This window comes from Molothrus ater, chromosome 6 (assembly GCF_012460135.2).
Source record: "Molothrus ater isolate BHLD 08-10-18 breed brown headed cowbird chromosome 6, BPBGC_Mater_1.1, whole genome shotgun sequence".
Lineage (NCBI taxonomy): Eukaryota > Metazoa > Chordata > Aves > Passeriformes > Icteridae > Molothrus > Molothrus ater.
The window spans coordinates 26,252,441-26,278,793 of NC_050483.2; the positions used below are offsets into that span (position 1 = coordinate 26,252,441).

The 26,353-nt window shown below is 40.0% G+C and overlaps 1 protein-coding gene across 1 annotated transcript; it reads right to left on the minus strand.

Moving 5' to 3' along the window:
• Nucleotides 1-290: 290 nt before the first annotated feature.
• On the minus strand, nt 291-24,113 carry LOC118687331 (cytosolic phospholipase A2 epsilon-like). Its single transcript, XM_036384255.1, has 20 exons — nt 24,087-24,113; nt 22,474-22,546; nt 14,746-14,882; nt 14,328-14,459; nt 13,939-13,979; nt 13,066-13,108; nt 12,453-12,516; nt 10,939-11,099; nt 10,647-10,739; nt 9,969-10,006; nt 9,147-9,303; nt 8,560-8,696; nt 7,868-8,090; nt 6,562-6,676; nt 5,743-5,880; nt 4,836-4,943; nt 3,544-3,735; nt 2,908-3,074; nt 1,364-1,547; nt 291-529 (listed from the first exon to the last, which is right to left on the minus strand). Exons 1-20 carry the CDS (start codon nt 24,111-24,113, stop codon nt 291-293), a joined length of 2,469 nt encoding a protein of 822 aa, XP_036240148.1.
• Nucleotides 24,114-26,353: the final 2,240 nt, after the last annotated feature.

Below are 26,353 nucleotides of genomic sequence, written 5' to 3' on the forward strand. Positions count from 1 at the left end.
CCAAAATATTTTGCCTATGAAAAAATATTAGCAGCTAGCCACCAAGACCATAAGAGATTGCAGACAAGGAGAGCTAATGCTATTGCCCTATCACACACAGCTGAATCTTCATCTTTTGAACATCACAGTGAGATGGTATTAACAACAGAAACTGCTGAGTTTAATACCACAATTCTGGATAGGATTGAGAAGGTTACTTAGAAAGCTATGGCCCCTGTCAAGAATGGTGAAGTATTTATCACAGGTATGCTGTCTTGGTAAATGCTTAGTAAGGGACAGGGAAGTGCTGTTCAAGCAGAGGGCTGTGCCTGTGATGCTGGCTGGCTCAGGGCTTGTTTCTTCCATGCCACAGCCGTGCGCAAGGCCTGAAGAATCATGTTCTCGTTGTTCATTATGTTGTAATTAGCCAGCTTCAGAAGCTTGTTGAAATCTTCTGCTTTCAGCGAGACCTCCCTGGTTGAGTATGGAGAGGAGAAACTGGAGATATCAACTTTGCCCTGTTCCATTTCAGCAGCAGTACGTGCCATGCCTGTCAAGGGAAAAAAAGGAATGTGTTTGTATAGTCCCACAGAAATACCATACTTTGATAGGTCAATAATAATTAGGGAGAGATCATAGATGCAATTACTAAGAAGATGAGTGCCGTGCTACGATCTCTTGATAAATCTGCTTCTGAACAAAGCCTATTGGAATAAAGCAAGTGTCATTTCCATTGCAATCAGCACCATCTACTGGCCAGCTCATGGCACATCATTTTGTGAGGTCACTCCTGCTCAAGGGTTACCATGCAGGTTCTTTGGTACAACACAAACTAAAAGGAATAGAGATATACGGGACAAGAGGAAGCAGAATATTCGTTGGCTTGGAAACCATCTTAAAAGCAAAGTCTCCATCTCAAATACTAATCCAGAAGGACCCTTTATGTACGATTGCTTGGATATTCCGGCATATTAAACCAGCATCTTAAATGGCCTAAATAGAAGGCATAGTGGCCCTTCACAGAACCATTCTATATTGTGATTCTCACCTAGATCTGGGTGTCATAAAACCACACATAATTTAAAAAATATACTTTGTTCTATTCACTAAAGTAAACTCTCAGAAATTACAAGAGAAGATTAGTTTCCATTCTTCTAGTTGAGGAACGCATTTCTTCTATTCCCTGAATTGCACCAAGACACAAATAAAAATATGCACAAGACTTCACCAGATTTTGCAAACAGTTTGAATCGTCCCATTTTGCAATCTATTCACTTGTTTGAACAAGCAAACAAAGGGAGGCTCTGTTGGGTTGAGGGAAAAACACCCAGGGAGTGGGAATGTTCCTTGAGTCAATAAAGTTACCTGGGTACTGTTAACTTACCAGGTGCTACATATTTTTGAAAAGTGTCATTCACTAACGGAAAATAAAGCAGCAGAGGAGCTCCTGGGGTGTCTGCACCATCGAACATGTAGCACTCTTTCAGGTTCTTCTCATCATCTGTCAGTCCAATGCAGGGAAATGGAATTTCCTGCTCTGCAAAGTATTTGCAAGCCTGCTCCAGGGGCTGGTCAACAGCAGCAGCACAAGGAACAGAAAAAATAGGAAGGTTCAGACTGCTGCCAAAGCCCAGCAGTTCATGCAAAGTTGCACAAAACAGACTGAGAATCAGACAGCAGAAATAACATGGACACCTGCAGCCCCAAGGACTGCTTCTCAGTTGCCTGAGGAACCATTTGGAAATAATCTTCCGGGAAAACACCTAATATCAAGATGGCAAAGAGAGTTTAAACCTGTACTAAGGCACATCTCTAAAATGAGAATATGATGTAGAAACAAAACAGATAAATTCAAATCACTTTATAGACCATTGATTAAATGAGAACTGAGTGAGAAAAAATGTGCCTCTAAGCAAAACTATATTTGCAGTCTAAGGCAGTAGGAGTCCCAGTACCATTATCTGTTTATATAGCAGGATAATTTGTGCATTGACCTCAGTAAACTTTAGCAGGGTTTTAAGACCAATCTACCCATGTCTCTAACTTTGAATTTTAGAAAAAACATGAGATTTTCAAATAACATGCTCTAGACCTCAAAATATAGCACTAAAAATATTCATCAGAAAGCCCGTTTGTGGTGACCAACTTTGTTAAAATATCTAACAAAAAAGTACCACTCCATTTGGAATTAAGTATTTCCAAAAGATTTCAGACTACAAGAAAGAAATATAGTTGAAGATATTATCATTTCCACTGAAGTACAAAGACAAGTATTTTTCATGTGCAATTGCACCATTTAAATGTCTTCCACTTGAAAAACTGGCAGAACATTCACCACTGAACTTTGTGGTTAAATACTAAATACTGCTTTCAAAATGTATATAACCATCTTAACCAAATTAGATATCTGCAAGAGCAGCAAATGCAATTGATACCTCACTTCAAGTCCACCATTTAGGGAGAAAAAATATATTTATTAAAAAAGATAAAATAGAGATGAAGAAACCCGTTACTCACTAGGCTGTTCTTGCTAGAAAATCAACATTAAAATAAAAAAGGAAGAAAAAACTCATGCATTTATAAGCAAAATGCAGATTAAATTCAGCACTTGAATCACAGACATTGCCCAACTATATTTGTGGTGTTAAATATTATATATAAGACCATAATAAACATTGCAGCAAGGCTTTCTTAACTTCACTTTGCCTGTTTGTATTACACTGGTGAAGAACTTGGTGATGTTTCAAAAGTAATTTGAGAAAAATACACATATTTTCCTCTCTAGAAATGTCCATTCTTTTTCAAAGGTTTGAAAACAGCATGTTACTAAATTCCACTAAGTTCCATGTTTCATAGACACCTGTTTGAAAGTAGTGGAAAGCAAAGCAAAAGCTGTTGTGAAAGAAAATCAGTTTTGAGACTTCTCACCAATATCTGTGATCCACCTGTGTAATTTAAGTGTATGATGACGTCCACTTTCCGCTCTGGTCTCAGAAGGGGTGGGTAACTGGTTTCAAAGAAGAAAGCTGCATCCACCAGCTCCAGATGTTCTGAGTTGCCTCTCAGGTCATTGGGAGAGGTGTCTAGCAAAGTGTCTAAAGAATAGAAGTTTCAGAGCTATTAGCAAACTGCAAAAAGACATCTGTCAAGTCAGAAGGCAAAAGGAAGGTAAGCTTCCCTCCCATCCAGGATTTTCCCTTTGCGCTAGAGTAGGTAGCATGCAGCAACCTAAAGCTCCTTCAGCCTCTCCACTCAAATTTTGTTGTGTTTCTAAACCCATGAACTGCACTGAAACCTACACAGATGTTGCCTTATATTCAGAACCCCATCCTAGGAATTTTTATTCCTGGGAGGACTTTGAGTACCCAAGGACTAAATAATTGAACATTTGTGTTACTGAAAGTGAAAGGTGTGGGTAGTTCCTTCATTCTCCCTCTTCTCTGTGAGCACTAACAGGTAACCACAAAACCCACTCAGTTCTCTTCAGGACATGCAAACATCCCACTAATTCCCAGCCCCTGTGCCTGCCCCAATGAGATATGTAGGCAGGAGAGCCATCCACACCTTTCCATTTTGTGAAATGTTCATGCTGGATGTACTCATTGTGCATCTGGAAGCCCCTTAGGAAGTTGTGGTACTTGGAGACAGCAGGGCGATCCGTCAGGATGTCCCGGAGCGTCGTGGAGAGGCCGCTCGTAGGAGTGAAAACGCACGTGGCCATCTCATATGGCTTCTCAGGCAGGTCTGGCTGTTCCTCTGGAGATACACAGCGTAAATGGCATGAAATTGAATTATAACCATAATTAAGCAGAGGCTAGAGACAAAGAGGAGAAAGGGTCACTGGGTCTTCTGTAATCGTGTGTTCACAGCTCAGCATTGCATTATTTTCCCTATGGTCGGCTGTGAGTTCCAGTTAATTTTGTGACAAAAGCATAAGCCTGTGTTTTCTAAACTCTGGTTGGTTACACATGACAAAAAGAATATTTTTCTTATCAAATAGTATGATATTGGTACACACTGAAGTAACTCACTTTTCCAAGCGAACAACAAACAGGGAAAATAATTTTATTAATATATTTTAAGGGATTACTGCTTTTAGGTTAAATATTAAATTTAAAGCTTATTTTGAAAAGCATAGAAAAATTTCTGCATTTTACTTTCAGACTAAATATTTTTACTTTTAAAAAGCTAGATTGTTCTATTTGGTTCAGTTGTGGACACCTGAATTCAACAAAACTTGCAAATGATTTATATAAACTCAAACATGAGACTTTGGAGGTTTTTTATGAAAACATAGTCCACAGAAATGTGGCCCAAGTCTATTCACTGGCTTTGCTTGAATTTTGTCATGAAGATGCTCATGAGTATTTCCAAGGAATGGTCTTTCAGCATGGAGCTGCTTCTCTCAGCTGCTGTAAAAGCTCCACCACATTGACCTTGTTTGATGTCTACTAAGTCTTTCCATTTAGTCAGATTTTGAGGGAGGGATGTGCTGTGCAGAGCAATGAGATATTGAAACAAACCATCAAGCTTCTTTCTGGCTAACAAATAGATTACATGAGGCTTTGACACAAGTATTTCTTTCCCAGCCTTTTAAGGACAACACTTTAGAGACTCCCATATCCCTCCCTATCTCTTTTATATCAAGGCCTGTCTGATGGTGCCTTTCCTTCTTGTCACAGTCTCACTATTCAAGCAAAGCACTGACTATTCAGTAAAATCAAATAACTTCATTTTTCTGGTATGTCCCATACCCAAAGACTGAGAGAAACAGGATGACAGAAAAGCTCAAAAAATGGGAAATGTGAATGCAGTTACCCTATCAGAGGGGTCTGTAGGAAAGTATTTTGGTTTACCTATTTCAGTCACTTTGTCTTGGGTCCACCTGCGCCAGAAGTCTTCTGAATTGTCAGCTGCATGCCAGGCATCCAAGAGATTTTTGGAGAAGATACTACTCCACATTCCTAGAAAGTCAGAGAGGTATAATAAGCAATGCAGACATAAACACGTGTTCTTTTAAAACTGCCTTCTGCTCCTTCCCCAGCTGTTCTCTAACTTGTTCTTATTTCTATCCAATTTTTGCATAAGTTTAGACATCTGTTTCAGTGGTAGACTCCAAGTGCAAACTTATTTCAGAAAAAAGTCCAAGTCTTTTCCCTGTCACCATGTTTTACCTGGAATTTTTTAAAATTCAATTTTCATGTTCCTATTTTGATTTCCTTTTTCCTTTAATAAAAAGTATTTTTCAGACAGCTCCTTCTTTGATCCTCCTCTTTCTCACCCCACTGATTTCTTTTCAACATTTTATTTGGCTTCCAGAGAGTATAATAGATTTTCAGCTTTGAAAAGTTTTTGCAAGCTACAGGAAATGATGATGCCTTAAAAGCACTCACAAAGTTACATAACAACTTCTTTGCCATTTTAATTTATTTTTCTCTTAGACCAAATGATAAAACCACATTTGCTGGCAAGGGCAGTTGAATGAGTCTCAGGAAACATAGAATCATAGAATATCCTGAGCTGGAAGAGATCTGCAAGGATCATCCTGGCCCTGCCTAGGACAACACCAAGAATCACACCCTGTGCCTGAGAACATTGACCAAACTCTTTTTGAGCTCAGGCAGGCTTGGTGCTGTGACTTCCCTGGGGAGCCTGACCCAGTGCCTCTGCTGCCTCATGATAACAGCAGTTTTTTGGGTACAAATTCCTGAATCATTGATATTTTTATTAAAATCTTGTCACTCCCCCTGGTTGGTGAGTTACCTTGCATGAAGCAGATTCGTGACTCAGGGATCTTCTTCATCAAGCGGCCCATGAAGAACTCACTGCCAAAATCCTCTGCACGAATGAAGGCGCCATATTTCAGGAAGCCCACCTCGTATGGCGTGAACTCCACCCACTCTGCCAACACATGCACCAAGGTTAGCTCCACTATAGAAAATAGCCCTGCTGCCAGGTTTGGAATGAGCCTCTCAGACATTGGCTCTCACAAGAAAACTGACTCAGGATGTGTCCTGAGCAAACCCTGCCAACAGCCGCTGCTGAACCAGCTATCATACTGTCCCCAGGTTTGTGAAAGAATTTTGTCAGGGCTGGAGAAAATTCAAATTCTTCTTTATATTTAGTGAGTACAAAGTTTTCTCATGGAAGGTGGACTAGAACTCACATTGACTTCTATTGCCTTTAGCCAGCTAAGAGAAACAGAGTAACAGAATAGTTTGGATGGGAAGGACTTTAAAGATCATATAGTTCCCATCATGGGCCAGAACATATACTCAGCAAACTTAAAGCTCTAGTGAATTACTTTCTTGAAGAATTAATATAATCTCTGAGACTTTGTCACAGAATTATGTTGTGTTATTAGTCCAAAGTTAATACCTGAAAATAGACAATTGTATGCCAAGAGATCTTACAAATTATTGAACTCTTGACATGTAAAGAGTAACTGGACATGATACATTTCTGAACACTGCTTCTCTGGGCTTGGAGTGAGAATTTAAAACAATTCATCATTATTTACTGTATCCCCACAGTGTATCTCCCTCGGTGAAAACCTAGTTCTTTTTACAATTGAACCATTACCTCTGAAATCTTTGGTGGCAACTTTGTCCTTGACATTAAGGGCAAGGTAGATGGGCAGTGGGTTCTGACCTTGGTTCACTGCCTGACGTTGATCAGAAAGTCTGTGGTGGCTTTTCTGGATTTGGAAAAAAAAACCCAAAGAGTTAGCTTATAATCAGTTCCTTAAAAACATGAGCTTATAAAGACTAAGACATCATTTTCCTGAATTTGCTCCTAAATTTCCTTCCATGTGCTTGAATAACTGAGGACAAGAAAGCAGGAACAATTTCAGTTAAGATAACCAGCCATGTTCAGCTTTCAGTATACAATGACAGCAGTGAATCACTTCACATTCTGTTCTAGCTTGGTATGGTTAAATGTAAGTTAGAATATACTGCATATCTGGGTAATTCAACTGTTATCGTATACTTCATCTGTTAATGATAAGAGCTCTTCAAGGTAGCACATTAATGATTCTTCTAATCAAGATTTCTTTTTTTAAATACTATATTGAAAGTTAAAATCCACAGAGGAAAAGTCCTTGAGCTGTCCAATACTAATGACTTATACAGGAAATGGAGGTTTTGAGTATACTTCAGCCAAATTAAGTTCTAGCAAATTTTGCTATGTAGCACTGAGGCTGGAAACACTGTGTGGAATATTATATGAAATGAGAATATTTAATATTATCTGTTTCATCTAGACAAAAAGTAAACCATGTTTACATAATTTTGAAATTTTTTTTCAAAAAAAACTTTCAAACTTTTTTCCAGATATCATCAGTCTGGAGAAAGTTTGGAAAGTTTTTGCTTGTATCATTACAATAAAATTAGAAATTGAAGATCCTGGGAGATCAAATTCAAAATAGTTGAAAGGCACTCACTGTAGCTAATATATCTCACTAGCTCTGGATCTATATACTTTCTTATCACTAAGTCACAAACTGCTGAACTTAATGGGTACATCTGCAGTACAATCAAGTTAAGATTGCACCTTGTGCAAATATTGCAGCAGTGGAGAGATAAAAGCATAGGGCCATGAAAAACACCTAAGAACCTTAAAAATTTCTTGCACAGCAGTAGTGTTAATCAGCATTATGCTTACTTTTGAGCTAGTCTGAGCATTTCTGGCACATTCCATCACACTTCAGGCTCCAGTGTAGACATACACTCTGTCTCCAAGATATTAATGTAAATAAGCGGTGTTCTGCCAATGCACCAAGTACAGTGTTACTGACCAGGTGTCTCTTCCTAGGGCTCTAGTTTCTTGAAATAGTTGTAAACATTAATTCAACAACTTTATGAGAAGAAAGATGTATAGACATTACCCCATCATTTAACATGGCTTCAATCATGAGCCCCCACAGATCAATAAAAGATGTTTTATGTCCTGCTTGGGTCCTTTGGCTCAGCTCTCTGTAATAATTCCTCAGACTTTTCAAGCAAAAAGCCCCCATCTTGCACTTGGCTGCTTGCTTCCGTGCTTCAATAATTACTTCCCCAAGATCCTTACGTGACCAATCAGCATCTTCATATAGCTTTGTCATTGTCCTGCAGACAGGAAACACAATGGAATGCAGGGAGAAATTAACAAGATGCTTTTGAAACTCAAAGAAAACTTGAAAACCTTGTAGAGTTTTGGATGCATATAATTTTATCTTTTAGTTACTCTTCTCTTTGAGTTTACTTTGAGCAGAAATGAAAGTCTAAAGGCAACCAGTAAAAAATCATTTAATCTGAGATGCAACAAAACAGCTGTCAATGCTGTTTCTGTCAAACAATAAATAACAATAAAAGATCATTTTCCATAGGATTAAGGATGTTTACACTTCCAATACAGTCACCTCTTTTGGTTAGGGATAGGTCACAATGCACAATAATTCTTTCATAGGTGATTCATGGCCCAAAGATGGAAGCAATAACTCAATTTATCACTTTTACCCTTTCTGAAACTGAGACAGAACATAGGCTTTTCTTAACACAACAAGAGCCAAACAACAGTATCAAAACGATTCCTCACCATGTTGTGCCAGATGAACCACTGATGTATGAAATACAATCCAGAACACGCAACTTTTGGAGACCCAAAATGCTGCCATACATGGCAGTGAGGGCTCTTATACCACACCCTGCAGTGGTCACAGCCACTATAGGCACCTGTTTGACACAAAAAAAGAGCAGAAAGTATAGATGAAAGAGTGGCATTAAGGCACAAATAATGCCAAAAGATTACATCCAGACACTAGTAAGATAAAACACATAAATTAAGAGATAAAGCAACATTTCTCTATACTGTACATCCCTGTGGGATAAACTAGGTCTTGGCACTTCAGAGAGGATTTTTAAGAAACACAGACCAAACTATTGGTTTGAAATGCCTTCAAATAATTCACTTGTAAGCTGAGTGGAAACACAGATTTTGCTCATCTAAATAGACAGTTGAACTCTCTAGCTGAGATCACACTGGTGGCAAAGTGCCCTGGAGGATGAACTGATGTTAACAATCCTCACTCCTTATCCAGATGGAGGTAAAAAAATCATCTCTCATCTCCAGGCTTGAGGGAAAGGAGAGAGAAAAATCCCCCAAAAGTGGCCTTAACTAGTTACCTCATGCTCTTGCAGATCTTCCTCCAGATGAAGAACGTCCTTTAGTGCAGCAGCAACTACCTTCTTTCGGTTTTGCAGGAAATTCTGTTCATCTGTGCAGAGGTCAAACCCCAGGCGAGCATCAAGGTTTCTTGGTCTGAAACACAGACCCTGAGTCCTGAGACCAGGGCACAGATATTGTTGTATTATTAGTCACTGTGGACAACTCCAGCTGTGCTTGTGAGTGTTTACAGACCAGTTTGTGGACAGTATAATGTAATAAATGGGAAAAAAACAGCACCACAGACAGGCCTCTACTAATGCTGTGGCTGAAAATGAGAATGTAAATAGGAAGGCAGAGCAAATCATGACACACTGTCCATTATGGTATCTACTACAGATTTCTGGTTTTATTTGCTCATATAATTTGTTTTTCAAGTTTCAGTAGTGCTGCCATGCATCCTGTAACTAGATACAGGCACTGCAGCTGTGAAATTAGAGAAACAGCTACCATGCCTTGAAGTTATTTTGTTTGTATAATTCAGAAATGTGATTTCTTTGTGGAGCTGCTTTCTCCATCTTTGGGCATAGTAATCCACACAAATCAAGACCTCTTGCTGAGATGCGCTAGCAGCTTGGAAATTTGGAGGACAGGCGACCCATTATTTAATTTGCCATCAATTAAAAAGGAGAGCCTCACAAATAAAAGCCTACAACCCATGATGAACTCACACATCTGCTGCCATCTGAGCCTGCATTGACCGCTGCTGATTTCAAATGAGATTTGTGTAGGAGCAGATGTCCCCCAGTTACAGAATCAGGTCTTGCTGGAGACTCACTTACCATTCATTTGCCTTTGTGTACAAGTCAATTGTCCTGTCCTGAAAATTGCAATACAAACCGTGTAAGCAAGCTCAGGCTGTTACTCCTGCACCTCCCTCCCCCACTCCACCTAGGGCCTAAGTTTCACTATCTTTGAATTCAGCAATGTGGCTGGAGAATCTGGCCAGCAATGGCCTGGACTGTGAGAGACCTTCACAAGTTCCAGCACAATCTGGGTTGAATAAAAGTAAGCCATTCACCCAAGCTAGGTGGGCTTAGGGCTCTTCAGCTTCTCATAGTTTAACATTCATTATTTGGGAAGGTTGTTGAAAGCTGGGCATCTGAACTATACACATATGGACGATCTCGATTTTATCTTCTACTTCAGGCATTCACTTTGCAAATATAAGTCCTAAGTGCCATACTGTTAGGGTGCATACTAAGTTGATAAACATACATATTAGACATGTCCTGAAGAAGTTAGTTTAAACTCAGAACAGGATTTCACAGGGCATGCCTGGATCCACTGCAAAACAGAAGAAAAAGTAACTATTGCATAGTTGCAGAGCGACTGTCATTCACACTTTATACCACAGCATGCTGTGTCTGACAGGAACTGAATCACTGAGCTCTAAGACTAATCATCCGCCGAACTGAGTGGTGTTGGGCTGTTTTCTGTTAAGAAAGACTTGTTCTCACCTCTCCTATTGATATTTTCTCTTGTATAGGAAGCGAGTTCAGAGGTAGAGTCACAGATTCGTTCATGTCCCTTTCATTTTGACTTGATATAGACTGGAAAAAGTGGTAAGAGAAAAATAAACAAGTTACAGATTCTACCAAAAAGAAAAAAAAAAAGAGAAAAAAGGTAAAAGCAGTCTCCCCTGTCTCACATACATGCTCTAACCAATTCCCAGCACACACAGATCTGCACACACACTCAGATCTTGGAGGTCCCCAGTGAAAGAGCTACATGTTAGTGGTGCTCACATACCCTGCTGAGGCGTCTGCGCCGCGGCAGAGCCACAGTGAGCGCCGACTGGTTGTACTTGATGTAGTGGAACCTGGCCGGGGACGTGGGGCACAGGCAGGAGCTCAGTGTGTGCGTCTGGGTTCCTTCATACGACCCGTCCACAGTTAATGCAAACTTTCTCTCTGAAGCAAAGGTGTTCAAACTTAAGCTCTTCAAAAATAGTAGATGATTTGTTTGCACAGTAATGTAATAAATGCTTTCCTAAAGTAACAACATCAATTTGATACCCAAATTACAGGAAGAATAAATAGACTGATTTATCTGAGGGTTTTAGAGATGGTGTACAGAACGTGTCATATAGTGACTATTGATATAGCACCATTGCACTTCCAAATACATGTGATAGCAGATACTATGGTTCTGTTCATCAGATAATGATTCACAGCCAATAATAGTTTGGGGGGACACTCTTCTGAAAGTCTGAAATGTGCAAAATACCATATCATTACACCAGAATAATGTAGTAATATTATATGCTATTTTATTGCTGAGATACTTTGAAAATTTTGGACTTTTGGGAGAAACGTGTTTTTTTTTAATCAGACCACAGTTCTCTTTGATATCAGTTAAATCTCAGTCCCTCTATCATGTTTCTCTTTCCTTCAACCTGTAATATTTCTTTTGAAATATTTCTAGCACTTAAATAATGTCTGATGGTTTTTTTCCTTTCATGCAAAAAGCATCTGATATGTCTGTTGAAGTAATAAAAAGTGGCCTTTATGTAGAAATCAATCCACAAGGTTCAAGGTAAAATATATTCTGTAAAGCTACACACTCCAAAGTATATATTCAGCCTTCAAAAGAATTACCTCACTTAAACATTTTCAGTCACATCTAGCAAACTTTTTCTCTGAGCTCAGCTGGATCATCCAGGTGCTTAAGCAGTGTGCTGGATTGGGGTCATCATGAGATGTCAGAAGAAGATACTTGAAAAATTGCGTAAGAGGCACACAGTTCCACAAGTATGGGCTTGACATGGCAGTGATACACTGCTTTAAGTGTTCAGTAAATGTCTTTCTCAACATACTGTGTCTTGTGTTTCACCCAGTGGCATGTCTTATATTGTTATACCTAAAGTATTCTATGAAGTTAGGAGGTAAAAGAGGCCCAATTCTCATTCTGCCCATTACTTTGTCCCAGAATCCAGAGACAACAGGAGTTACTTCAAGTTTAGGACCCAAAAAACCTCAATTCCTTGCACAAATGCTTTGGAAAATTGTAAATATCTGGCAGGGTGTCACTGCAGAGGAAAATATTTTCTGGGGAAATTAGACCACATGCTCATGTCACCAAATTCAGGAATAATCGGTATATTTTTGATCAACTACAACCATCTCCAGAGGCCACTGGCATCAGTGAGATTTTGTCTTGCATCCTAAATAATTTTAAAACCAGCATATTCAAGTGTGAAACACGGAGTGCTTCTGCCATTAAGCAGCAAACTGATTTGCTCTGTAAGTCAGTGAAAGGCTCACCGATAGTGTCCTTCCTCAGCCTCCCATCGTTCACCTGCACATCCAAACAGGAAACCTCACGGGACTGTAAGAGACAACAGGGCAAGAGACAAAGGCATTCACTGTCAGCAGAGCTCGACCTCATCCACTACACCGACCCATGCCGACAGGGTCTTGGGGCATAGACCTCAGGGGAGAGGTGGTGCCAGCCTGTAAACCTACTACCAGGTCTAGGGAGATGGGATTGGACTTCCCCATAGGAAATAACAATGCACAGAGATGAGGAAAGAGAAGGGATCTGCTCACTCTGCCTGCAGGAATGGCCCTGCAAGGGCCTGGGGGAGGATCAGCCACAGGAGAAGGCTCTCCAAACAGGGTGCCCAGCTCTCCCTGAGCAGAGCTCAGTTTAGGCAGAGGTGAGCACTGGCAGCACCTCACAGTCTTCACTGCTCTAATCTCTTCCCAGCGCAAACTGGGACCACATGGGACAGCCAATGCCAACACCAGCTTTAGGCTGTGTGTGTTGGTCTTGGTCAATGCCTCCATGTCATCACAATGGCCTGCTACCTTTAACACCAGCTCTGCAACAAGCATTCCTATACAGAAGGGAAAAGGATTATGAAATAAAAATTACCACTAGAACTCCATTAGTAATAATGTTTTCAGGAGGATCTGGACTGAAAGACAAAATGGAAAACAATCAATTCAAAACCAGCACATTCTTATTTTACTCTTTTACTGACTCTTCTTGAAGCATTATTTCATTATCTTTTAAAGAAAAAGTCCATCTTTGTACAGGCAGCACAGATAAACAGAATCAGAAATTCCACATGCATATTCAATCCAATTTGCCTCTCACAGGTTAGTCTGAATTTTGCAACATTTGTGGACATCCACCAAACAGAGAAGTTCCTCAGTGTATTAGAGAGGATAATTTTCTGACACACTGAAGACAATGGACACAGATGGCATAATCACACTGTTGCCCAAAATTGTTCGGTTCAAACTGTAGAATCAGAGCTAAAAAGTTGCTGAATCCATCCAACATGTGATAAAAAAAGGGGGGGAAAATACCATTTGCCTTAAAAATCAGCAGCACAAGGACTGATCTACATGTTTATTCTCTCTATAAACTGTACAGTCAGCAAAGAAACAGAAAAAACCCTAGTTATGACAGAGCAAACATCTGGGATCCCACAGTAAAGAGGGGAAACTTAAAACTTCCTCCTATGAGGAATGCGCCTTTCAGCTTGATGAACAGCTGCCATCAGCGATATCTCTATGCTCCCACTAGCATCTGTGCTTGCTTCTCTGTGTGTCTGGATGCCCAGTGTAGATGCATGCATACCAGGCACCACCATGCATTCTTTCTTCATTAAACACTTTACCCAAAGTTACCTTCTGCTCTATTCAGATGTTGGCAGTGTTAGGGGGCTGCAAGTGTGAACTAATTTGTAGCAGTACCCCTGTGTTTCCATCTTACACCTCCAGCTTTCGTCTTACACACCTGCTCTCCATTGTGAATTCAACCTCCAGCTCCTCTTTTCCCTGCAAAAGAAAATTAAGGCAGTCACCACAGCTTGGTATCCTGTGGAGAGAGATACCCTACAGGAATCTGTGCCCTTCAGGGGTCTCTATAAACCTTTTGTTGCTTCACATGCCACAGACTTAATTTTCTTCATGTTGTATCTGTTATACTTCTAGTATCATATATTCCTAGCATCTTATCCACTAATTTAGCTGACTCCTAGTGTAGGCCTTGCAGGACAAATGGAATCCATACTGCAGGGCCTCTTGGTGGCTGCTCCCCCCTGCTCTCTCTTGGCATGTTCTCTACACAAGCATATTCTCACCTGACCACACCCTCTTTACTTTGTCTTTGAATTTTATCCATACCTGTGGATTCAGCTGGAAACTTAGCTGAATGTTTTCTCCAAGCTGGATTTTGGAGACATCAAAGAAAACAGTGAGGAGATGGTCATCTTCAGTTACTTTGTCCTCATCACAAACTTTAAGCTCCAGAATGTTCTGGGGAAAAAAATAAATAAATATGAAGGGTTTAACAAATATAACATGCTACATATATTTCATTTTAGCAGAAGAACCTTGGGAAAGAATGAAAAAGTAGAAATGTTGCAGTTGCTCTCTGTGTACTCTATTGACTGTGCAGGCAGATACAGTCTTAGCAAACCATCAAAATATAAATAAGTACAGTAAGAGAGTGCAGATACTGCACAAAGGATCTCAGAAGGACCATATGGTGTGCTTGTTATCTGGTAAGAATAGCTGTTGGAGGTGTCTGGAGCAGTCTTACCTTAACCTGGCTCTGAATCGTGAAGTGGAAGGTCTCGTTCCATGTTGGGTTCTTGCTGTTCTGGACAGTCTTGGTGCGGAACTGCTGCACTGAAGCTGTTGGCAGGCTCAGGCTCACATAGCAATCAGACTGACTTACTGTTGAAGACAGGAAAAGCAGGAAAGCAGTGGTCCAATGCAACAATCTAGTCCCCTGTAAGGTGGGCATTTCTAAGCTCTGTACACAAAGCAGTACATAGAATTCAGGCCTGGCACTAGCTAAGATACCATCAAGCTGCTGCTAGAAAACCATCTTGCTTTACTATTGTGAAGGCCTGTAAGTGTGTTCTTCTTAAGAACTACTATTTTATAAGTCCTGTGGAAAAAAAAAAATAGACATTCAAAATACTCAGTTGTGTTGCTGAAGTGCCATCCATACACATAGGGGCACACACAGAGTAGCTTCACAGGGCTGGCCACCGTGGACATTAGCAGCTGTGACAGGGGCTGCACATGGACAGAGCCCAGCTCCTACACACTGAACTTCCACAGGTAAGCATGAGCATGACTTTATATGTCTAGAGTAGGTCTGGCTGTAAGTTCTGTCTTGTCTACTTCCTGAGCATCCTTTCTTTCTTCTAGGACCTCTGACTGCCAGTGCAGAGGAGGCAAGAGCTTGTTGCATTTAAGGTTCCTATGAAGCCAAATTTCTGTCACAGAAGGCACATCTTCTACCAAGGCACCTGATTTCAGTCTGCTTTTTTCCCTTATGAAAGTTAAAAAAGGAAACACTCAGCAACAGAGTTTTTCAAGAAAATATAAAGAAAAAAATTCAAGAAAAGAAGATTAATCACCTGTGGAGATGAAAATATTGAATTTAATCTTCTATGAAGAAGATTATAAGAAAAGCATTGAAATGTCAAACAGTTTGATGGATGACATTTGCTTTGAGAAGCAGCTGTACTGGAGCAGAGTTTTCAGCAATAAAGCTGTATTTAAAATATGTATTGCCTAATGTCACTATTTTCACCTACATCTCTGTGCCTCAGCCAGAGTGGCAAAGGTATTTGCAACACTTCATGTACAGGTGGAAGCTTGTCTGTTCTTCCCGGCCCAGAGTGAGCTGACATCGCTTCTTTGCACAAAATTGCATTGCTCTGCTGTTTCCATTCGGGGCATGTACAGGTCGTAAAGTTCACCTGTTAATTTTAATGTTTCCAGATGTAGGCAGGGCAGCTTCAGTGCTTTTATTTTCCTTTCTCAGCTGAAGTGGCCAGTTGTAAAGTGCAGCTTCCCACCTGAACTCCACGTAGGAGCTTTTAGTTGGAAGGAGTGGTTAGCAGCAGTCTGCAGGGCTTGCATATCAACAAGCACTTTCATTCTGAGGTCAGAAAAATCTACTGGCAAATATATTTGTCATCATTATTAGGAAATAAAAAAGCAAGCATGAATCATTAGATTAACGATCTTGTGGACCCACACTCAAAAGTCAGGGATGGTCTCCCTACAGAACATGATCTCTTAGTTAGGGACAACAACCTACACAAGTGCCAAAGATAGCATGGGGAGCATTGCCATAAATGCCAATCCCATTAGTAGAATTATATTTCTTCTTTTGGTGATACCACATACTCAAACATTCCTGCCATCACATAGCAGACACACCTTCATCTGAACAGCATCTGAATAGGCCTAACTCCTGTCACACTTCGTTTTACTAGCAGACTTGACTTTGGGAAACACAAAATAATTGACTTGACGCCCCACGTGTAACTCAAGAATTAACAAATCAGCCCTTTTTTTTGCCCCTGATTTCTCTGAGGCTTAAGTAATCTTTTCTGAGTAACTCTGAATGAAAGAAGAGTAACTTTGACTGATTAAATAGTTTTCATATATATTACAATATATGTTTTCTTAAAAAAACATCAAAACACATAGAAATTAGCTGAGCTTCTAACAATTCTAATAGCTCCCAAAATTCTATGTGCATAAGGAAATGTCCCTACAAAAATCTTTTTTGGTGCTTGGGAAGCCCTGACCCATATTAGCACAGATTGCTGTTGGCTCATGTCACCACTAGGAGAAGGATCAGAAGGATCCAAATGGGTAAGTCTATGGGTAGACCAAAGTTCATTTCATTGGCATTTCCCAATTAGTAACACATCCTCTGATTTCATCTGTTGCAAAGAACTCAGTAGTATTTTGAAACTCCATCAATTGTTTCTTATCTGTAAGTGGTCACTGTCTGCTACTGCATGTATCATCCACCTTTGAGAAACAACTACCTGTCAGACAGCAGAGCCCTGACTTCTCATTTAACCTCTGACTTTCTCGGGGAGATTTCTGACAGCCACTAAACAAGCATGCTTCCCTCTTCCCTGCTGTAAAATGCATTTGCTGATGCCTTTTGCACTTCAGACGTAAGTAACCTAATTACCTCTGTAACCAAAGTAACCTAAGTAACCTCTGTAACCTAATTACCTCTTGTTTGTAAATTATTTTCCAGCTGTTAAGAGGGAGGCATTTACAACACCCAGGAACCTTTTTTACACATCTTGGACACCTCAGGCTGGTGTTCTGCCTGACCACCTCCAGTTATAAGCAGGTGTGTGAGAGATGGCACTTCGCTGCCTATCCTGTGCCCTGTCTGGTGGGTCTCACTGCAATATCCCTCTGCCTTTGCATGCACACACACAAGGCTCCCACTGCCAGCCACGTGCGAGCAAACCCCCACCACCCTGTACGTCAGCACATCGTCAACACATAACTACAGCAACCAAGCTCTGACAGGATACACAGAGCACAGCATCACACCAGGGACCTCTTGGGTCCCTCCCCTCCACCACGACACATTAACAGCTGTCAAACATGCTTGGGATGGCAGCCATGGTATTCCTGTGAGGCAATATCCGGCCAAAAGAAGGTGTGGCAGCAGGTATTTATGAAAGCATGGATTCCTCCTCTAGTTATTACACTAAATGTCTAATTATCTTCCAGGATAATAGCAGGCAGGACTGGATCTTAATTGTGTGTAGGAAGCATTACAACGACATGACCCATGCTAAAAAACAACATTGCCACAGTCCCATGCTGCATCCCAAACAGCAGGACACCCACACATCTGGCTCAAGCTGAAATCTCATCTGCCTCATCAAGAGGTCAAATTTAAGCAGGGCTCAACCGAACGTTTTCTTTTTAATTACATCTCCTTTTTTAATGTTAACAGATGCAAGCTTCAGCCCATCCGTAATCTGGGCAGAAGCCTCAAGCATCCTTCTCCTTATGGACTGCCTTTAGTTCCTCACTGTTTCTGGGAGGTAGATTTTTCATGATACTTAAGGTTTAGTTTTTTCTGATTGTGCTGCTGAAAGGACCTGAACCAATAATGTGGTCTCTAACCTTGTTTGCCCAGAGCATCTCCTTGACCTGGTCTTCCTGCACTTGGATCCAGTCAAGTCACAAAATATAAGCTATCAACACCAGGGGAGAGGAGAATTTTTCTTCTTTTATGCCCACTTCATAGCTAAGTAGGTACCTGACTAAGGGCAGGGGGACAAGTCAGCAGCGCTGTCTTCCAGAGGGCAAAATACTAGATAATTGATGGCATTGAAACTTTTAATACTATCTTTTAAATAGGAATGTGGGCTACTTCTGTGGCCTTACAGAAGGCAATTTACAGGCAGGCTTATCAGAATTTGTTCTGTCCAAGGAGATCAGTTCCTGTCCCCAGGGATCATTCAGTATTCATCTTCTAATAGGTAAACTTCAAGAAAAAGCTTTCACACTTTCTCCCACCCTCCCCTTAACTCTGGGTGGAGCACGCTACAAGTATCCCTAAAACTATATTTATGTAATATCATTTACATCCCTCTTTTTAACACACCTTTGTTGAGATATTGCTAAACAACCTTACTTGTTTGTCTTTATCACTCCACATCCTCTGATTTTATAATCATATTTCATGCAGCACCTAGGACAATAGGCTGCTGGTGTGTAGTTGCAACTGCTTAAATGGTGAAGTAAGAAATAACAATGAAACAATAACAACAGAGCAAGAACAGAACACCAGAGGAAGTCTACATGTTCCTGCAATAAATATCATGGTAGAACACAGTTCCTCAAACAATAATGTATTTTACTGACTATAATTTTTTCCTGGATCTCAAGGGACTTTAATATGAATTGATCTCATATGTGGCAGAATTGCTACTGCAATTCTGTAAAAAAGTTTTGTTGAAAATATAAAATATAGTTAATCGTTTTATAAAATATAGTACCCAAATTTGTCTTATATTAAAGAAATCCAAAACTTGAAATTTCCAAAATTAAAAAGCATAGTTAAAATAAAAAACTATAAAAGCTTAGAAAAATATCATTTTCTTACTAAGAAAATAATGAAGAATATTTTTAACTCTATACTGGTCAAGGTCCATTTAGGCAAGGGCCCACATTCAATGTGCACTGAGGGGTCTTGGGCATTTTCAGGAAGCAGAGAATGATGGCTTAAAATTCCTTAACTTAGTATCCCCATGCAGTAGCCTACTTTCACATTCTTTAACCCTTAACACTTTTGTTTCCTTGCTTTTCCATTTGTTAACACCACTTAAAGACTTAATTTCTCTGCAGCATCTTGGTTTTTAGTCCCCTTGCCCACTTTTTTCTGGGAAGGAACTTGGTCTTATCAAGGATGGACATCATGCCTCACATTTATAAATGGGTGTCTAAGGAGAGTGTAAGAGGGAAAACATAATTTACTGCTCTCTCAGTCCTCACAATTTAAGATATAGAGACTTCCTGAGCCTACTTTAACTGGATTTTCTTTTTTCTTCTATGAACTTGTCCAGACTCTGCCTGCAACCTGCATAAGCTTTGGCATTCATGATCTCCTGCCATGGGGAACTCCCAGGCTGAACCACAAAAAGCCATGTCCTTCTGTTTGTCCCAGAGCTATCGTGGTTGCCCAAGGTGAGCAGCTGATCTTGAAATTTGCAAAATCTCAGGAGACAAAGCTGTGTATTTAAGGGTGGGTTGGATTGGTGCACATCCAAGGCTTGCCCCATTAGGGAATCAGGATGCTTGCGGAGGACACACCCAAATCTGGGAACTGGCAAGCAATCACAGGTCCGGGAATATCAAGAAGCCCAATGGGCCTGATGAGCTTGTGGGTGTGCTCAGTGAGAAAGGGGAATGTGAAGAACACAAACAAGGCACTAAAGTCACATGTGTTAATAATGATATCAGATATGCATTAATACACAAGTGGAAATTTGTGTTATAAATTACACACTAAGGGATCAGTGGGAAGGGTGCACTAAAAAGATTTGGGGTTTAAAAAGCAGAAGGAAACCCTTTAAATCGTCTTAGTTAAAAGTACTCTCTTATGCACTGAACTCCTATTAAAGATCTTTTACTATCTATTACATAAGAAATGGTAGTGATGTTTTGAGATTCTCTTGTTACGGATTAATTTTCCCATCTCTATTACCTGGAAAACAGAGCAGATAGACCAATAATAAAGGTAACCTGCAGCACCAGGTTGGGAGACCTTTTAAGCACTAGATGAGTATTAAACAAAGTGATCTGAAAACTCTACAGAAACTTAGTGCAAGGTTAGGCACAATTGGCAAGAGATAGAAGAAGCCAATTTAAAATGTCAAAAATCAGTAAGGTGAATCAAAAGTAGGTGACACTTGCAATCTTGCTCTATCTATAAAACTTTGCAAGAAAGAGAAAGTAATAAAAACAGGGCTGAGAAAAGGAAGAATGAGAAAAAGTATTAAGAAAATGGTCCTATACAGAAGTCCACTTTGGTGGTGATGGAGGACATGTGCTTCTGAGTTGTAAGACTGCGTCAAGCTAATCTCTAGAGAACTGTAAAGATGACTGAATCAACTCAAAAATACTCCCCTGGTTTTACAAAAACCAGCAAAATTTTGTTTGCATTTTTTTATCTCAAGACTCCCGTTTTGCTGCTTCTCAGTGGAAGTCCTATAAAGTTATGGACACGCAGCGTGCATTAGCTTTTACATTGTCAGAAAAGCTAAGCAGAGGTTAAGTTAATTCATTTAAGCTTTTGAAATATAGGTTTCTTTTATATTATAAAGATCCTGTCATTGAACTCTGTGACTTCTGTACATCTGGCTGCATAGAAAAATAGGTCCTCAAACAGTTTAAATGCAAATCTTTCTGATAAATACAGCTAAAAATTTTCACACTCAGTAAAATTAAATGTTACTGGAAATAAGCAGCTTTCAGTCAAAAATAGATTCAACATTGAAATAAATAAGCAAGGCAGTGCTCCCTGACTGGTATGATTTTCTTTTCTGACACAATGAACATCCATAACAAATATTCACCTTTTACAAGTGCGTGTCCTCATTTTTTTACGCAAAATTTTTTCCCCTCCAAAATCACCTGTCACACAAACTTCTCCTTTAGAAAGCTCTATGGGGTGGTGGGACATGGCTTGGACTGGGAAGCAGAAAAGGCTGAGCATTTCACTCCCTGTCCCATGCCCTGGAAACTTTCTAATATTGAATAGGACACCATCAAAACAAAATAAACTCCATTCAGAAAAAAAAAAAACAAAACAGCCTAAGCATGAAAATGAAAAGCATTGATCTAGATGAGAAAAAGGTTGAAAGGAATGTTGGTAAGCTCATTGTAATGCAGACCTCTTAATAGAACATAATTATCTAAGGGAGATAGCTAAGGGTTACAATTTTTCCACACCTCTTTTTTCAGCTCAGTGTGCATGTTTGTACATTCAAATAGGTTTTAGTTGTAGGAAGGGATTTTTCTCCAGACTATAACTGAGCTCCAAATATGCTTTCCATGCTGTAGAAGTAGTCTAATCAGAAGGTTCATATGGATTCTTCTTCCCCATACATTCATCAACACAAAGCATCTTACTGCTCTTCTCTAAAAATCAGAGTGAAAAACTCTTCCTCACATATCTTTGGTCTCTGTACAAACTGTTGCAGAACTTGAAGCAAATAATTATGGAAAGGCACAAAAACATCTTGTCCTGGATCTTTTTAAGTGAACAACTTTAGCTTGGTCCTGCTCATATAGAAACTTTCTGCACTCAGACCTTTCTATGTGTATAAATGAACAGATGCAAGACAATCAGCCCTCTTCTCAGATAGGAGGAGGTGGTTATCATTCAAGCCATTTTTTCTAATGTTTCACAGTTCAGATATTTATGGACCATTAATAAATATTTGCATAACTGTAATTCCTGGGCAGTTTGTAAAAGTTTTTAAGAATAGAAAAAGCTAACTGTGAGCCATGTTTAGGCATGTGAGCCATGCCTTTTGCTGAATGAAATTTGATAATCCATAAGAGGTGCCAAGTGTGCGGTTCTGAGCTCACATCAAATATTCTTTGATAGGCCCGGGGTTACACAGGCTGGACATTTCTGTAAGAAGGAACCATGGAAAAAAAGTTCTTATTGCAATCTTTCCTGTGAATAAAAGAACATTTATTTGCAGATTCAGATGTGAAATATTTTATGCAATCTGTGCAAACATGTTCTGCATTACAACTGGTGGCTAGACTTCAGTGTTATATGGACAAAGTTAAAAGAAAAACGTCTTCTAACTGTGTTGCCTCATCTTCGGCATACCAGCATCACACATCTTCTATCTCTCTCCTTTTAAATGTAGTCTGTAGTGTTTGTGACACTTGATATATTCAGAGTAGTTTTACAAGCATGAGGATGCTCCAGGGGTATAGCCAAGATACTCACACAAGTCTGCTTTCCTGGCATTTTTCATCTGTATGATTTTTACGGTGAGCAAGTTGCATGGAGACGGTTCTGTCTGTTGAAAAGCACACAAAATGCATGGGATGAGAATGCAAAAAGGAAAAACAGAAGTATAGCATGAGATAGAATTGAATTAGTGTTTCAGTTCCAAACAACAAAAACATTTCTGAACTGAGGTTCCTCCTTGTGCATTGCCTTCTTCCCAGAAGGTTTGTGACCACAGACAAGACCTCTGACGTCCTCCCTTGTCCATTCTGAGAACACTTGTGGTAAACCTTCAGCTTGAGGTATCTGACACTTACAACCCAATCTCATAGAAAGGTGTGATAAAGAACCTTGCTGTGTTATTAATACAGCTGACACACATCTTGGTCTGAGAAAATTCACAGGATGTCATATATATCCATTATATTTCACAACGAACAGCAAACAATCTAGCAGGGCAGGAATTAGTAACGATATCATGGTGTAATGATGCTGCACATCAGTTGATTTATAGCTACATAATTACATTCTTCTGTCTGATATAGAAATAGAAGTGCTGGCTTTTAAAAAATGAGGACCTGTAAAGCGCCTTCCAGAGACTATCCCAAACTTCTCAGGAGGAGTGAGTGAAAGGCACAAGTCTGTAGTTAATTACTTCTCTGTGAATAATTCAGCTCACTCAATCTTCCTTTAAGCAAAGCTCTGAGGAATATATCAAAGGAAATATTTGCAGCTTTTGGTACCTAAAGGGGGCTTTTAAACAAAAGGGAGAGTGACTTTTTCCACAGCTAGTTATAGGATGAGAAGGAATGGTTTTAAACCAAAAAAGATATTTTGATCAGATATTAGAAAGAAATTCTTTACTCAGAGGTGCTGAGGCACTGGAACACTTTGCCCAGAGGAGTTGTGGGTGCCCCATCCCTGGAAGTGTTCAAGGCCAGGTTGGACGGGGCCTTGAGCAGCCTGGGGTAGTAGGTGATATCCCTCCCCCTGGGGCTGAGGTTGGAGCTAGATGATTTTTAAGATTCCTTCCAACCCAAGCCTTTTTATTATTTTGGGAAACCACCTAAACATAAAGGTGGCTACCAAAAGACACTTAACAAACCTGAAGGTTGTTTCCTGTGAGGAAACAACACACTACCTACAGAGCAGGGAGTATCACTGCAACAAATACATAGATCAGTATATAACAATACATTACCATTCATTCCCTTATGCCCAAAACCTGCCACACTTTTTAAGAAAGCTGTATTTAACATCTCACATAGTATTAGTTTTCTTACTTTCCCTATGCATTAGTGATAACTCCTTATTTTTCCTCAGTGTGTTGTTTTGCCTAGCCCAGTTAGGTGGAAGCAAAAAGGTATTTTTTAAAATTAATTGGGAATCTTCAAAACAGTAAATTACTACATCAATAAAGTTTTTGCATTTCTGAAGGCCAAAACACAAACTAGTCACAAAACCCAGTCAGAGGGAAACCCTGCTTTGCTCAGGATAATTCTCAGAGCTGAAGATACAAGAGGTGAAACATCCCCTCCTGGAGCAGGTCCCCTCTGCCCCCAAGGCAGCCTTCTCAGCCCATTGCAGAGCCTCCTCTTGCCTTTTCTTACCTGGCTCTTGCTGTAGAACAGCCCCATCGTGGTCCTTTCCTGTCGGAGCCAGGTGTGAAACGTGCTAGTGGATGTGTCCGTAGGAGTCTCCGGCAGGCAGCTCCGTGTGCTTTAAGCGGCCAGGAGCCGGCAGGCAGGTGTGTGAGTGCCTGACTCAGCGCAGCCTCACCCCGCCACCACCACCTGAGCAATCCCGGCTCCTCCTCCTCTTCCTCCTTCTCTCTGCCCGGGAGCGGAGTGCGGGCTGCACACCTGCACCAAAGTCTCTGCCTCTGGCGCTACAGAAGGAAGGTCTCCGCATTTATTGTGAGAGGGAAATGAAGACTGAAAAGTGATTTTCCCTTCAAGGTTACAGGCATTGAACAAATGGTTTACACTTTTAAGCATCCTCATCACTTTTTTGAGGAGGCCACAATGCTCTTGCCCACAGGTGAGCTGTCAACCTGCAGTCCCTTGTGGGGTAGTGACTGGCAGCAGCCCGGGACCAGGACTTTGGCCAAGGGCATCCAAACAGACCAATGTGCATACAAAAGCCTTTTTATAGCTTTCATTGCTTTTAGGGAGTCTGTGTTCTTTGCTTAAAGACACATATGGAAGAAATTTTGTCATCTCCATCTTACCTTCCATTTTGCTCTGTTCAGGCAGTAAATTGTCTTTCAGCCAAGCAGATATTGCACTGACAAATACTGCATGAAACAATTCTCCAAATCACCTATGGAACCTGTGAGAGAGTTTCCCTTGTAAAAAAAAGCTTTAAAAGCTCACTTACTTTCTCAGACATATTGTTACTTTGTGCATCTGAATTAAAATGCTTCTGTGAGCGACCGCTAAGAGGATATATTTGGGAGCATGAAATAAATGTTGAAATCAATGTTAACTACTCCTCACGTTCTCACATACTCTTTATGTCTTCACATTTATAAGACTTCACTGCACAGGACACTACACAGCATGTGAGGTGGTCCCTGCCTCATTGATGGAGTAGACAAAATTATTACACAAGAAGTAAAAAAATGGGAGTTTGGATTTTGGATTTGTCTTTTAAAATCATCCCTGCTATTTTAAAAATTAACAGATCAGTCAATTTCAAAATAATCTCATTTCACTTTACAATGAATTGAGAACCCATTGATAAAGGTAGCTTCAATGACATGACATAATTTTATTTCCTAAAATATTTGGCACTTTAAGACATTCTAACCTAAGAACTAGATGTCACCCAGACAAATTTTGAACACATTAAGGATGGGCAACTAACAGATCACAGAAGCAGCAGTAAAAGAAAGTTAACCCAAAAGGAAAATATTCCTAGAGAGATGGCAAAAGCTCGATTACAAGCCTGCATGTTTTTATCAGTCATCCTGAATATCTTGAAATTAACAATTATTTTTATATGTATAACAATCTCTATTGGTACTGTGTTTTAAAAAGACAATATTGAAACACTGGGGAAACTGGAGAGCTTGCGTAGTAGGAACTCTCAGAGAGGGAAAGGCAGCCAGCAGGACACAAAGAAAAGCAGCATTAACCAGTTTCAGGCCGCATATTGCACTTACCTGGCTTTTTTCCATCCTGTTGTTGAGCAAGTTTGCCCTGTAAAACAGATTGAAACATCTTCCATCCTACTTTGTTTCATTTCCAGCAAAAAGGTCTAGGAAACCATGACAGTAAACTGAAAGATATCTCTAGAAAGAACCCAGAAGCATCCCATGAACTAGCTATTCTAGTGTACTGAAGCAGAACCACAATTACAGCTGCCTCACACTTGGAGGGACAATAATCTAGATTTAAACTTACAATATTGAACCCAAAATCAGGGTTACACTGTGCTCTTTCAAGAGTTTTGGGTATATGAGCACGATGAACATGCTCATAAGTGAAAAACATTGCCCTCTCATTCTCCCCCTCCACTCAAATGGCTCTTAGATGGCCCATCAGATGGTTAATTTTTTAGGAATAAATCAAATAATCCTTTTCTACCATTCATTACCTAGAACTTCATTCTATATGAAATAAATTGTCGTTTCTGATGATAGTCAAGACTATCCTGATCTCAACACTAACTCTGCCCTGCTGACTGTCTGAATTTCCTCACAACAGTGGAAATCTTTTATTAACAAAAGGAAGCTGATCCAAAACATTTTCTGAGCTCCTGTGACTAATCCTTTCATGAATCACAGCTCCACAGTGCAAGGCTGATGTTGGGAAAGACTGAACTTGTGATCTGCCTGTTGGAGAGTTGTGAGAGAAGTCTTGGCAACTAGAGT